General features: G+C 35.1%; 1 protein-coding gene across 1 annotated transcript in view; it reads left to right on the forward strand.

Annotated features, from left to right (window-relative positions):
• Window positions 1-14,304, forward strand: part of Myo5a (myosin VA) — a 163,636-nt gene that overhangs the window by 82,635 nt on the left and 66,697 nt on the right. The window contains exons 17-23 of the mRNA XM_048793247.1: window positions 34-120; window positions 208-316; window positions 2,635-2,846; window positions 3,772-3,928; window positions 7,781-8,020; window positions 9,346-9,594; window positions 11,370-11,463. Coding sequence (XP_048649204.1) covers window positions 34-120; window positions 208-316; window positions 2,635-2,846; window positions 3,772-3,928; window positions 7,781-8,020; window positions 9,346-9,594; window positions 11,370-11,463 — 1,148 coding nt within the window. The remainder of the gene's footprint in view (window positions 1-33; window positions 121-207; window positions 317-2,634; window positions 2,847-3,771; window positions 3,929-7,780; window positions 8,021-9,345; window positions 9,595-11,369; window positions 11,464-14,304) is intronic.

Below are 14,304 nucleotides of genomic sequence, written 5' to 3' on the forward strand. Positions count from 1 at the left end.
TTTTTTTTTTTTTTTTTTTTTTTAAACATGTAGGTTTGATGAGAAGAGGGCAGTGCAGCAACTGAGAGCATGTGGTGTCCTGGAAACCATTCGAATCAGTGCAGCAGGTTTCCCCTCACGGTGGGCGTGACATTTTTCAGGTGTAAGGAATCCTAATGGGGAGATTCCTAGATCTTTAAATAAACTGATGTAATTTTATTTTTATAGGTGGACTTACCAAGAATTTTTCAGTCGCTACCGAGTCCTAATGAAGCAAAAAGATGTGCTAGGTGACAGAAAGCAAACATGCAAGAATGTGTTAGAGAAACTGATACTGGTGAGAAAGATTTTTCACTTACCTTTATCTGAACAAAGGCCTTGTGGTTCTTATTTGTAAAGACCCTGGGAGCTTTCATGTAAAATATCATTCATCCAAATTATCTAGGGGTGGTTGGGTAGAGGGGCACGCTGTCTTAGAGGTTGAGGCTCACTCATGCTAAAACTTGTGAGCAGGAGAATGGTCCATTATCAGAAAATAAAATTGTTAAGGCCTGAACCCAACTTGAGACACATTTATTTTAGAGACTGTGATCATTTCAGCAAAAATATTTGCAGTACTTACTTATGGAAGACACCAGACCAGATGATGTGTAATTGAGAAAAAATGATTCTTAATAGTATGGTGGTGCATGCCTGTAGTTCCAGCCACTCAGGTTGTAATGAGGGGAATCTCTTGACCCAGGAGTTTGAGGCCAATGTAGATAACATAGTGAGACCCTGTCTCAAAAACAAAAAATGAGCCTTATTCTCAAGTAACAGTCTATCTTGGCAAGTAATGCATTTTAAAGTTAAATATACTATACTTTAGAGTCTATATCAAATGCTTAATGAATAGGACAAGAAATCAGGAAGGTAAAGTCACATCCAGCTAGGGGAAGGAGGAACAATTTCATGAATGGGTAAGACTGGATAAAACTGGAGAAAGAATATTCTAAGAGAAAGCATGGTATGAAAAAAGCAAGCAAGCATAGGGTTTGCTCAGAAAAAGTAGCTTTTTGCAGTATAAGATTTGTGAATGGGATTGTAAAGTAATGGTTAGGAAATATAGGTTGATATTATAGAGAATCAATCATCCCAGGCTAAGAAGTTCTAAAACTTTATTGTGAATTAGTGTCACCTGGAGTGTTTGCCAAACACAGATCTCTAAGCCATACCCCCAGAATTTCTGGGGCAATTATCAGGGAATTGCCCAGTAATTTGCATTACTAACAAATTCCCAGGTAATACTGATGCTATCTGAAGAGAACTGCACTTTGAGAATTACTGATCTTCTGATCTAGGACTTAGAGAATTAAGATTCATAAAAAATTTTTTAAAATATATTTTTACTGTTTGAAACGAGTCTGAAGGGAATTGCCTCACTTCAAGATAGTTAGTCCTAATAGACTGTTAACAGGTAATTTCCTTTGGTAATGATATATATATATATATAGTTTGTTTTTAAAAAACAAACAAGTCATGTTTTAAAAAAAACCTAGTGTTTGTCGAGTTTGGCCTATCTCCTTTCAACCCTGAGTTCACATGGGATTGAGCAACAGTCCTACTCCTGTCTTCCTTACCACTCTGGACCTGGTTTCAGGGCCTCGAAAGGAATAGGCAGAGGAGCCTGCAAGATGGAGGCAAAGTTGGATCTTGAGATGGGACAGGGGTGGTAGGAGAGGATCACTTTTAACTATGACTCTAAAATTATTGAATAATTTTAGATTTTTTAGATGCACTTGGAGGTTTCTTATTTTTAGGTTTCGTGTATAAGATAGGATATATCTGCTTACAGTGAAAAGGGATTTCCTGTTTTTGCTTAGAATTTCAGATCACGGTGGTGATTATTATACATGCATTTTACTCTTCTTTTGATATGAGAATGGTTAATAATTTACATGTTTCTAGATGTGGTGACTCACTAAGAACAGTATGAAATTCAAAAGTTTGTTTTTGTAAAGCAAATGTCATTGAGCAATGTAACTGATTATATTGGGGGGAAGAAATTTGAAATTTATAGGATTTTAATACTTTTATAAAGTTTTTTCTTATTGTTTTTGTTTTAAATACTGTTGATGAAGTCAAGAGATAATTGTTGAGAAACTCAACTCTTAATATAAATACCCATGGATTTTTGGGTTGGTTTTTTTTTTCCCCCAATTTTATTTCATATGCTTTTCTTCCTTTCTTATTCTTCACACTGATGTTTTTGTCCCTTCAGCTTGCTCATGGAATATACAGCCTGATGTAATGCTTACAGCTCGGTCACTCTGAGGGAGTGTCAACATCTCCATTTCCTTGAGATGTTTAAAATACAAACCAGAAAATAATAGCTGCCTATAACCCACAACCAAGTTTTGGGCCTCAGATAAAAAAATTCCAGGTAGAATAATTCTGGAAAATAACTCTTAAACTATAGTTTTCCTTAAAAATCCCTTCTATTTGCTGAACGTGCATAGGATCAAAAATCTGGCTCCATTAGTTAATTGTGATGTAGCCTAAGTTTTAGCTAATAGATTCATCCTTTTACTGATTCTGCTTCTAGACATATTTTTCTCTTTTAAATTTCTTTTATATGGTTATTATTTCTGAATATATAATTTCTTCCTAAAATAGGACAAGGACAAATACCAGTTTGGTAAAACAAAGATCTTTTTCCGTGCTGGTCAAGTGGCCTATCTAGAAAAATTGAGGGCAGACAAACTGAGGGCTGCCTGCATTCGGATCCAGAAGACCATCCGAGGTTGGCTGCTGAGGAAGAAGTACCTACGCATGCGTAAAGCAGCCATCACTGTGCAGAGATATGTGCGGGGCTACCAGGCTCGATGGTAGGTCTCCCGAGTACCTATACGTTATTTCTAACAGGGCCCTAAGATTAAGGTGTTCACCTAATTCATTATCCAACCTAAGGCAGGTTTGAGTAGTTACCCTACATAAGAAGTCAGCATCTCACCCCTTCTTAGTTTCAAGGAATAACAACTCATAAGACAGTTAAATATAATAAAATTTCACTTAGCCTTATAGATGATTCTGATTCGTCCTCAGAAAATTTTAAGTTTCTACCTACTCATATCCTCAAAATTTTTGTGTTTTCTATTTTTATAGGTAGTTTGAAGAAATCATGTGTAAATTAAAATAGGCATGAATATGACCTGCTTAATAATGACTCCATTGAGGAGCTTTCAGGAACAAGTAGCTGAGAAAGTCTATACTGTACTGAAGAACTACACTTCAATGTGATTACATATTAGGACAATTGTAATTTTGAAGTATAAGTGGAAAGGCATTAATGATGAAGAATATACACTCTAACAGATTTTAGGAAAAAATATGGTACATTAACAATGGGTAGATCTAAGAAAGTTTTTGATAAGTAAATATGGGATTACCATGTAGACTGGTCTCCTTTGTAAAGGGCACTTAGCTGATGGTTATAAGCCCTGTCCTCGAAAGAATTATGAACTTTCTATTTTTTTTTATTGTAAAATCTGGCAGTATGGGATGGCCCCTTTTCAGAAATTGGAAAGACTCAGGTAAGAAAATTAATGATAATAAATGTTTAGATGAGGTAATGAATGAATTCTACTTTGGGAAACTACTAATTGCTATACAAATATAAGCAAATATAAATGTTGATTTATCATGCACATTATTAGAATAATGTAATTCAGGTACTACTCATTATGACCAAGACATTGATATGAATTTTTGCATTTTTCTTATTATTGACAATGTACTACTATGTTCTTTTAGCTATGCTAAATTTCTGCGTAGAACCAACGCAGCAGTCATCATTCAGAAATACTGGCGCATGTATGTGGTCCACAAGAAGTACAAGATTAAACGAGCTGCCACTATTGTTCTTCAGTCTTATTTGCGAGGCTACTTGGCCAGAAATAGGTATCGCAAGGTGAGACATTATTTTCAAATTTGTTTATTCATTCCATTAACATTAATCAATTTCCATATATGTACATAATGCCACAGGGGATGCTGGGACATAGGAGCCATATGGAAAAAACTAACAATTGTAGTGTGTTTTTAAATATTAAATAATTACATATTAATAAGACAAAAGAAAAAATTTATCTCCTCTCATCCCTTATCTGTGTAGTTTGGAAATAAAAAGTAGGTATATAATAAGTTATAACAAACTTAGTGACTGAAAATAACAGAAATTTATTATCTCACCTTTCAGGAGACCAAAGTCCAAAATCATTACTTAGCCAAAATCAAGGTATCAACAGGATTGCACTTTGTCTAGAAGCTCTAGAGGAGAACCCATTCCTTGCTTCTTCCAACTGCTAGTAGCTGCCAGCACTCTTTGGACTTAGGGCATATCCCTCCAATCTGCTCTTCCCTTACAGTATCTTCTCAATGTGTCTAACTTTTCATATCTGTCTCTTATAAGAACAATTATAATGCTATTTATATCCTGCTTTATAATCCAGGATAATCTTCCCATGTTAAGATCTTTAACCTAGTCACATGTACAAATATCATTTTTCCAAATAATTTATAAATTCTGGAAATGATATCTTTGGAGTCTATCATCAGATAACTATAGAGAAATAAAATACATATGATTAGGTCAAATATATGACAGATGAGTAGAAGATTAACCCAAGTATCAGACAACCTTGGAAGAATTTACTAGGTGAAGAGAAAATAAATTATAACATTATTATGGCTAAAATTGTATTAATTGGAATATGATGCTCTAGAAGGTTTTAAAAAATCATTTTTATATCTAGCAATAATAAAGATGACTCTATACATACTGGATCACCAGATTAATTTTAATTGTGACAGTTGATAAAAAGGTTTTTATCTCTTTCATTTTGGCAAGGCTTTAAGCCTGTTGTATAGACTGTGTTTCTAATACACCAGAAATCTACTAACTGGATATTAGAGCTCTGTGGGCATCCCAGTCAGAAAGCACACAAATAGGGTGATTTAGGGGTAGGTTTCTTATCACTGGCAGTGTATGGGTATATCTTGGCCATTTTCATCCATTCATTTTACATTTTTATTTTGAAGTGATTTTAGATATAAAAAATTATAAAACTGATTAGATCTGAATGAACATATTTAATAACTGTGGTTTGAAGGAAATTTAAAGGCAGCTACTCCAGATCCTTTTTTCTGCTTATGTCTATTTTATAGTCTGTTCTTTCTACCTAAGTATGAGATTTCAGAGCTTTATACTTGGCTTTTCAGATATACTAAACTAATTTCCTCAGTAGTCTCCTCAGAAACATTTGAAATGTGTTTTGAGGCCAGTAGTTTGGCAGTGGTAGTCACTGGCTGGCTCAATCCCCCTGTGACTGGACACAGTGTTGGGTGAGTAGTTTCAGATTAGATGCTTGCTCACATACAGGCCATCCTATTAATCCTAGTTTCTTTTAGCTGTGCTCTTGAGATCCAAGGATTCCCATAGTGGGATTGGGGTGGGGCTGTCTTAAAGGAAATATAGACATTCTTTCATTTCTCTGAGTCACGGATCTGAGTCATGTTCCATTGAACATGGAAGCTCCAATTATATTATGTTTTCATTTGACTGAAATTAGAGAAATGGACCGATGTCTAAAGTCACATGGGAAGAAGCAAAATTTGTGTTATCACTTTGTTACTGTGAGCTGTTTGAACTTTCAAGTCTGAAACCCTTCAGTTTGCTATCACTGAGTGTTGTTGTTCCTGCTCCTTAATCATTGGATAAAACAAGGGCCTCCCTCAGGACTGGTATGTTCAGAAGTTCAGAGGGCTGGCCTCATGGCAGCACAATGCAAGGCTGCACTTGATGAAAGCCATAGTGTTGGAAGAACAGCCAAAAGTGCAGGATTGAGTTGGTAGAAGATACTCCTCAGGTCTCCTAAACTCCTATGCTTATTTTGGTGTTTTATAATTCAAAACTTAACCACTGATAAGAAGAAGTATATCTTCTAGAATGCTATTTTTTTCTTTGTTTTTCTCAGGTATATAACCTAAAAGTAGGAACTATTCTTTTTATGATCTTATTAAACTGCTATCTATTTAAATAGATGGTTTCAGAGATTTTTACATTTTAGAAGTTTTACAAGAGATACATTATGTTCATTTGTATGAATCACTAACAAGTACTTAACCAAGTACATAACTTATTTTCCCACAGTGTGGGACTGAACCCAGGCGCACTCTACCACTGAGCTGTAGCCCCAGCCCTTTGTATATTTTATTTCGAGACAGGGTCTTGCTAAGTTGCTGAGGCTAGTCTTGAACTTGTGATCCCCCTGCCTCAGCCTTCTGAGTCACTGAGATTATGAGAATGCACCACTGCATCCAGCTCAAATATATAACATTTAAATATCATGTACTTCATACAGGAGTTATTTCATAAAATTATATACTTAGAAGGAACTCAAGGTTTTTCTAGTTCAACCTTTTCTTAAAATTCAAAATTTATTTTCTCCATCTTTCCTAGAAAATATTTATATAGTTTATGCTAAATGGTCTTTAGTGGCAAGAAATTAATCTCATAAAAGGCATGAATATAAGTTGAGTATAAATTTAAGGGGCTATATATTTTTTAAAAATATTTTTTAAAAACATTAAATCAAAAGGAAGATTACTTCACATCTTTGTAATTTTCACTTTCTTTTAAAACCCATTCTTCCAAATTTAAATCCCACAAGCAGATTTCTTATTCATTTAAAATAGGAATTAGAAACTACATAGAATGGTATTCCTCAAATGTAACAAACAAGAGTGTCATAATTTCTTTTTTCTGGAGAAAAAACGTCAAATCACCTATGAACTTTTAGCACCCTAAATGTTGGCCTCTACCAACAGCTTGCTGACCATACCCCATGTCCTCATGCACAGGCCTAATGCACAGTGAGGTGAGATGATGTCAACAGTAAGAGTAGTGGGGAGATTTTCTAGTTTAATAGCATGTAGTTCACAGAGTGTCTGGTTCTGGGAGTTTTATGGGGGTTGTCTATTAACAGAAAACATGCACAATAAGAAACATAATGTATTTTTTTCTCTTTTTTTAATCTTTTAGTTAAATATAGAAATATTGACATTGATTTTATTTTTTTTAAATACACGACAGCATTACAATTCTTATTACACATATAGAGCACAATTTTGCATATCTCTATATATAAAGTAATGCATATCTCTGTATATAAAGAAAAGCAAATCAAAACTACTCTAAGATATCATCTCACTCCAGTCAGAATGGCAGCTATTTTGAAGACAGACAACAATAAGTGTTGGTGAGGATGTGGGGAAATAGGTACACTCATACATTGCTGGTGGGACTGCAAATTGGTGCAGCCAATTTGGAAAGCAGTATGGAGATTCCTTGGAAATCTGGGAATGGAACCATCATTTGACCTGGCTATTCCTTTCCTCAGATTATACCCAAAGGACTTAAAAACAGCATACTACAGGGACACAGCCACATCAATGTATTTTTCTCTTTAGACCCTTTTTCTTTTGATAATCTGATGCCTTTTATTTGACAGTTTCCAAGGTATAGTCTGCTTATAATCATACATATAATTTGTGCCTATAAAATCACTTGTTAAGATAATGTTGTGCCTCCATATTTCTGTGATATGAATAATTCACATAATGCATTATTAATTCAACTTTTTCATCTTTCTCTTTAGATAATGTATTGATTCTCAGCTTGACATGTCAGCCTCTCATTGATAGAGTTGAACCTTGGTATAATCCAGGATCTTACCTACTTCACCTTTACCCTTTTCTGCAGATACTCCGCGAACACAAAGCAGTCATCATTCAGAAGTGGATCCGTGGCTGGCTGGCTCGAACACATTACAAGAAGAGCATGCATGCCATAATCTATCTTCAATGTTGCTTCAGGCGGATGATGGCTAAGCGTGAGCTTAAGAAGCTCAAAATTGAGGCTCGCTCTGTGGAACGATATAAGAAGCTCCACATTGGCATGGAGAACAAGATTATGCAGCTGCAGCGCAAAGTTGATGAGCAGGTGTGTTTTAAAAAGGAGCCCTGATGTTGGAGCATGCCTGAAGAAATCCATTGAGATTATTTTCAATATTGTTTCCCCTTAATTTACCCTTTAGTCTTACCAAAAAATAAAATAATGACAATAATGAGCATAGAAATAATGATGAGCTCATATGTTAGATTACAATTTAAGGATCAAGGAAGGGATTTATTTTTGAGAACACCCTAACCCTAACCCACTTCAGACCTTTAATGATCAAAAGTCCTATTGTACTTTATACTTTATAGAATTCTTTCACCATATCATTTATTTGTATGCAGTATAATATTATTATACTGAAATGACAAAAGAAATAGAAAGGTGTCCATGCTTATAAAGAGTTTACAGGCTATTTGCAGAGATAAAGAATTGATTGCTTAGTGATAGTTACTAAATAATAGTTTAGTATATGTAAGTGACATAAAGGTATTAATAATATATAAATGATAAGAATAGCAAAAGAAAACAAGGATCAGAATGAAATGAGATATTTTTGAAAGATTTTCTGAATAAGACAAAAGAATTTTGAGGTACTAAATGGATATTTGTAAGAAATTTGTGATTTTTAATCCATTTTATCATCTTTATGCATCATTTAGCTGGTTCATTGTTTTTAGTGGCATTCTGATCTGTTTTCAAAATCAAGTTACACATTCCCCTATTTCTGGATTAAGAATCATGAAATTGCCAGGTGTAGTGGCACTCACCTATAATTCCAGTGACTTGGGAGGCTGAGGCAAGAGAATGGGGAGTTCAAAGCCAGCCTCAGCAAAAGCGAGGTGCTAAGCAACTCAGTACGAACCTGTCTCTAAATAAAATACAAAATAGGGCTGGGGATGGGCTCAGTGGCCAAATGCCCCTTAGTTTAATCCCGGTAACCCCCGCCCCTGCAAGAAAAAATCATGAAATTAAGAATTTACTATGTAATTCATGATCATGAGAAACCATATCTGTGTTGCATATCACATACAACAGAATTAATTGTGATATGCAGTTAATTTGTATCACTGAGAAGATATTGGTTGTGTTATTGTAAATGTTGAGCATATTGCCATCCATATCCCTGTCTATGCTTAATACAGAGGAAATGTGCTGTCATTTTGACTTGGCCCATATATCTCAATGTGAGTTTAATACAAGTTGTATTATAAATGATTCGGTTTAACAGATTTGGTTATATACTATAACAATGCTGTGATGATGTAACACAGATGTGATTAGTAAGCATGATTTTTTCATGAAATACATTTGGTTATTCATATGAATAGTATATATTTACTTATTGTTGCTTATTTGTATGTTTAAAGAATAAAGACTACAAATGCCTCATGGAGAAACTGACCAATCTGGAAGGAATATACAACTCTGAGACTGAGAAATTACGGAGTGACTTAGAACGTCTTCAGCTAAGTGAGGAGGAAGCTAAGGTTGCCACTGGACGAGTTCTTAGTCTGCAGGAAGAAATTGCCAAGCTCCGGAAAGACCTGGAACAAACTCAGTCAGAGAAAAAAACCATTGAAGAACGAGCAGATAGATATAAACAAGAAACTGAGCAGGTAGGAATTAATGTCCATATTTCATTCTATACCTTACCCAAAGTAAATGGGCAGTGTTTAGGACTTCTTTTCTTCCTTTAAGTCTCCTCAGTCCCTAGAAGCTTTCCAGATTCCTTTGAATCTTCAGTGTATTTAAGCTTGGTGGGAAGAATAAGGTTTCCTCTTTTAAGCTAAGTTCTTGCCTTTCCGGTCTGATAGAATAGTATACATGAGCAGATTCAGATTTCTCCTTTCTTTTTATTTCATTGTCTTCTTTTCAAAGGAGTAGATGTAGGCACCACTTTTGATCCTTTTGAAGAAATATAATGACAGGGAAAGAATGAAAATATTTCACTGTGATAGCCAGCTTCATCATTGGAAAAATATTCTCTGAATAAGAAGTCCATAAGTTACACTACAGCTGGTTCTTAACCAGGAGTGTATCAGAATCTCCTGGAGAGTTTTTTTGTTTGTTTGTTTGTATTGGGGTTGTTTTGTTTAGTTTAGTACTGGGAATTGAATCCCAAGGATGCTGCATCACTGAACTATATTTCCATTCCTTTTTAAATTTTATATTTTGAGTCAGGGTTTTGCTAAAATGCCTAGGCTGACCTTAAGCTTAGCCTGCCACAGCTGCCTGAGTTGTTGGGATTATAGATGTGCACCACCAGGCCCAGCTTCCTGGAGAGTTTTTTAAAATGGTCCTCCCCAGGACTGGGGTTGTGGCTCAGTGGTAGAGCATTTGCCTGGTATGTGTTAGGCACTAGGTTTAATCCTCAGCACTACATAAAAATAAATAAATAAAGTAAAGGTATTGTGTCCATATACAACTAAAAAATATTTTTTTAAAAAATTGTCCTCCCCAAGCTTTGGAAATGTGGGATAGGCACCTAGATTTTGAGAAAGCACTAAGAGCAGCTTATCTTAAGAGCAGCTTATCTTAAGAGCCCACAGAGAATTTAGACCTTTCTACTGGAATGGATGTTAAACCCATGTTTGTACAGAGGGCAGACTGGTCTACCAGAAGGGATACTTTTTAAACTGACTTTGGCTATGGCACAGTGCTATTGTCTACTTTCCTGGTCTCAGGATCTATGGTCACAGAGCCTTCTTTTCCTGTCACTAAGCCTAGTGTGTTGAAAGGTTTGTGCATCACCTTTCTCTTTATTAATATAGCTCTCACTTTGAGGGAGACAGGATTAAAATATCATTCATCACAAGCACACATTTTATTCCAAGGATGTAAATTATGTACTTTGCTAAGTTACCTTTGATTTTGATTTTTGCTTCCTGGGGATCTTTATCCAATCAGAAACAAGAAAGTTAAGGGTCAGTGCTTTTTTTTTTAATGTGGTAAAATATATGTTCGTTTTAATTATGAATATACATGAGCTTTGTGTCACAATGTTGAGATGAGATGGTAATATTGCTTTGAGAGCAAATGTTTGCTAGGTACCAAGTAATTGCTAAATGTTCAAGGTACAACATAAAACAACTATCACCATTCTTGTCATCTAGGAATCTAGTCTATTAGAGAAGACAGAAAAGTAAATCATTTATAAGGGCTATAAAGAGGTGTATATAGAGTTCTGTAGTAACCCAGAGAAGAGACCTAATGGAGGAGGTTTCCAGAAAGTGTCTGTAGAGGGTAAGTTTGACGGGTGACCAGATGTAACAGGTCAAAGACATGAGGCACAAGGATGGTGAAAGCATGGAGTGACTTCTATGTGGTCTTTAGACTTAGTAATGGAGATTCCTCTATCGCAGTCATCTCAGTTTATTGTTTCATTTTATAGCTGGTATCAAATCTGAAAGAAGAAAATACTTTGCTGAAGCAGGAAAAAGAGACCCTTAATCACCTTATTGTGGAGCAGGCTAAGGAGATGACAGGTAAGGCTTATGTAAGCTCAACATACTATATATACACCAACCAACCTCACACCAAAGTCTTATAAGTTATAACATTATTTTTTTCCAGTTACAAGATTACTTAGCACTTAAATATTTTAAAAAGTTGAGGCTATCATCAGTAAATTTACAGTTAGAAGTGGTAGGAGCGCCAGATATTTTGGTTGACTTAGTGCTGAACTTGTAAGCCTGATTTCTCTGTGTACCAGTGTGAACTCATTCAGTCAATGCTATATATGGTTTTTTCAAAAGTTAATTTGCTTTATGTATATAATTTATCAGTTATGACTTATAGAATTATTATTGATTTAGTAAGAATTCTTGAGCTAGCATAGATAGATAGATAAAGGGATGTATGTTTCTATGTATATTGGTTTATTTATTTTTATTTTTATTTTAACAGTACTGGGAATTGAACAGGCTTTCATGCCTGTTAGGCATGCACTCTACTACTAAGGTTCACCTCCACCCTCCACCCCCCCTTTTTGGCTTATGTACACTAGAATTTATTTTTTGCATTTCTGGAAGCTGTGAAGTCTAAGATTAAAGTAACAGCATATTCAGTGTCTGGTGATGTCCCATTTCCTGGTTTATATAATGGTGCCTTCTCTCTGTGTCCTTACATAGTGTTAGGGGAACACAGCTCTCTGATCCTCTTTATGGGTATATATGTAGAGATATATTTATATATACATGTACATATAGATAGATGTATTTATATATAAATTATAGTTGTACATAGTTGTTGGGTATATTTTGATACAATCATACAGGCAAGGAATTTGTTTTCAATCCCCATTCCTCCCACTTTGTTTCCCACCTAATTAACTGAGATTATAGGTGGGCACCACCATGCCTGACTTATTTTTATTGTTTTAAATTGATATAATTGTATATTTGTATGGGGTAAAATACAATAATTTGATATAAGTATATAATGTATAATGATCAAGTCAGAGTAACCAGCATTTCTATCTACTCAAGTAGTTTATCATTTCTATGTGTGGAAAACCTTCAGATTCTTCTTTTCTGCTTATTTTATATATCATAAATTGCCATAGACCATAGTTACCCTACTATACTATAAATAAATACCAGAACTAATTCCTTTCTTTCCTTTGTTTGATACCCATGATCTAACTTCTTTCTGTCCCTCCTCCCTACTATCCATCCTTCCCAGTATCTAGTGACCGCTGTTCTACTCTCTTCTATCAAATCAGTTTATTTAGTTTTCACAGATGAAGAAAGACAGATATCTTTCTGGATCTTGCTTATTTCTTATTTATTTTTTGCTAAACCAAGGAATATTATTCTCCTAAGATCAACCACTTTTTGCTACCAAACTAAAAATACAATATTCAATTTTTTTAGATATGGACATTTATTCTATTTGCTGTTCGTGGTATAATTAAAATAGTGGTGATTTTAAAAGTATCTCCATTTATATTAAACAATAATAATTAGTGGAAGAGAAAAGATGGGTTGGAATGAGACTATATCATATGAAAAATAGTCACTAGAACATTATAATTTTTGATAAGGTATTCAAAAAAGACAAAATGTCCTAAAGTTTTAACATGAGATACCCAGAAAATAATGGTATCTTATTAGTAATGATGAAATTAAAGAAAAAGTACCTGTGTATGAGGCAAATTAATGAGATTAGTTGTTAGACTGTTATAAATATTCTACAAAGAAGTAGATCCAATGATAGCTGTAAATATCCTAGAGGGGATTCACTAAGGGAATTGGCTCACATGATTACAGAAGATAAGAAGTCCCACAGTTTGCATGTTGGAGTACCAGAGAAGCTGGCAGCATGACTCAGGCCAAGTCTGAAGGCCTTAAGACCACGGAAGCTGATGGTGTAACTAACTCTCAGTCTGAGTCAGAAGGCCTGAAAGCCCAGGTGACTGCTTGTGCAAGTCCCAGAATTCAAAAGCCAGAGACCCAGAGTTCTGATGGGCAAGAGAAAAACAGTATCTTGTCTGTGGAAGAAGGAGTAAGAGTTGCTCTTCTATCTTTTTCATACTAAGCCCCCAGTATGTTGGATGGTGCCTGCCCACGTTGGGGGCAGATCTTTCCCACTCAGTCCAGCAGTTTACATACTGATATCCTCTGAAAACACCTCATAGACAATCCTGAAGTAATGCTTTATCAGCTATCAAAATATCTCTTAATCCATCAGAGGAATTAAGTTTTGGGTGTCGACTAGGACCTCAAGCAAATCCAGTTTAAAACATTAGAGAGAAAATAAGGAATGAGTATGAAAGTTTCCATTAAGACTGGTGGTAAGAGGTCTCTCTGTTTTCTCCATACCACCCCTTCCCTCCCAATCAATGGATATGATGTTGAGGAAAGAGAAGAAAACCTGGAATTAATGAACATAACTAAGTCATAAGTTCAAGAAGAGAAAACAAAAAGAAATCAAAAGGGAAAAGAGAAAACAGAGTCCCTAACATCATGGGAAGGAGGTTTCTGGGATATAGAATGCAATGGAAAGACCAAAAATGATGAGAATACTTTTGGAAAAATATAAAACTCTATTTTGAAATTACGCTGTTAGAATAAAGAAATAACACTGGATTTGTCTAGGGAGAATTTAGCCTGAAACAGTTTTTGCAAACTGGTGAAAATAAAAGGCAATTTATTGGGGCTGGGGATATAGCTCAGTCAGTAGAATGTTTGTCTTTCATGCACAAGGCTCTGGGTTCAATCCCCAACACTACACACATACACACAAAAAAAAGCTATTTATAGAATGTTTCAGAGAGCAGAAATTCCTTCATCCATTCATTTATAAATCATGAAAGCCCTATCCTA

This window comes from Marmota marmota, unplaced genomic scaffold (genome assembly GCF_001458135.2).
Source record: "Marmota marmota marmota unplaced genomic scaffold, marMar, whole genome shotgun sequence".
NCBI classification, from domain to species: domain Eukaryota; kingdom Metazoa; phylum Chordata; class Mammalia; order Rodentia; family Sciuridae; genus Marmota; species Marmota marmota.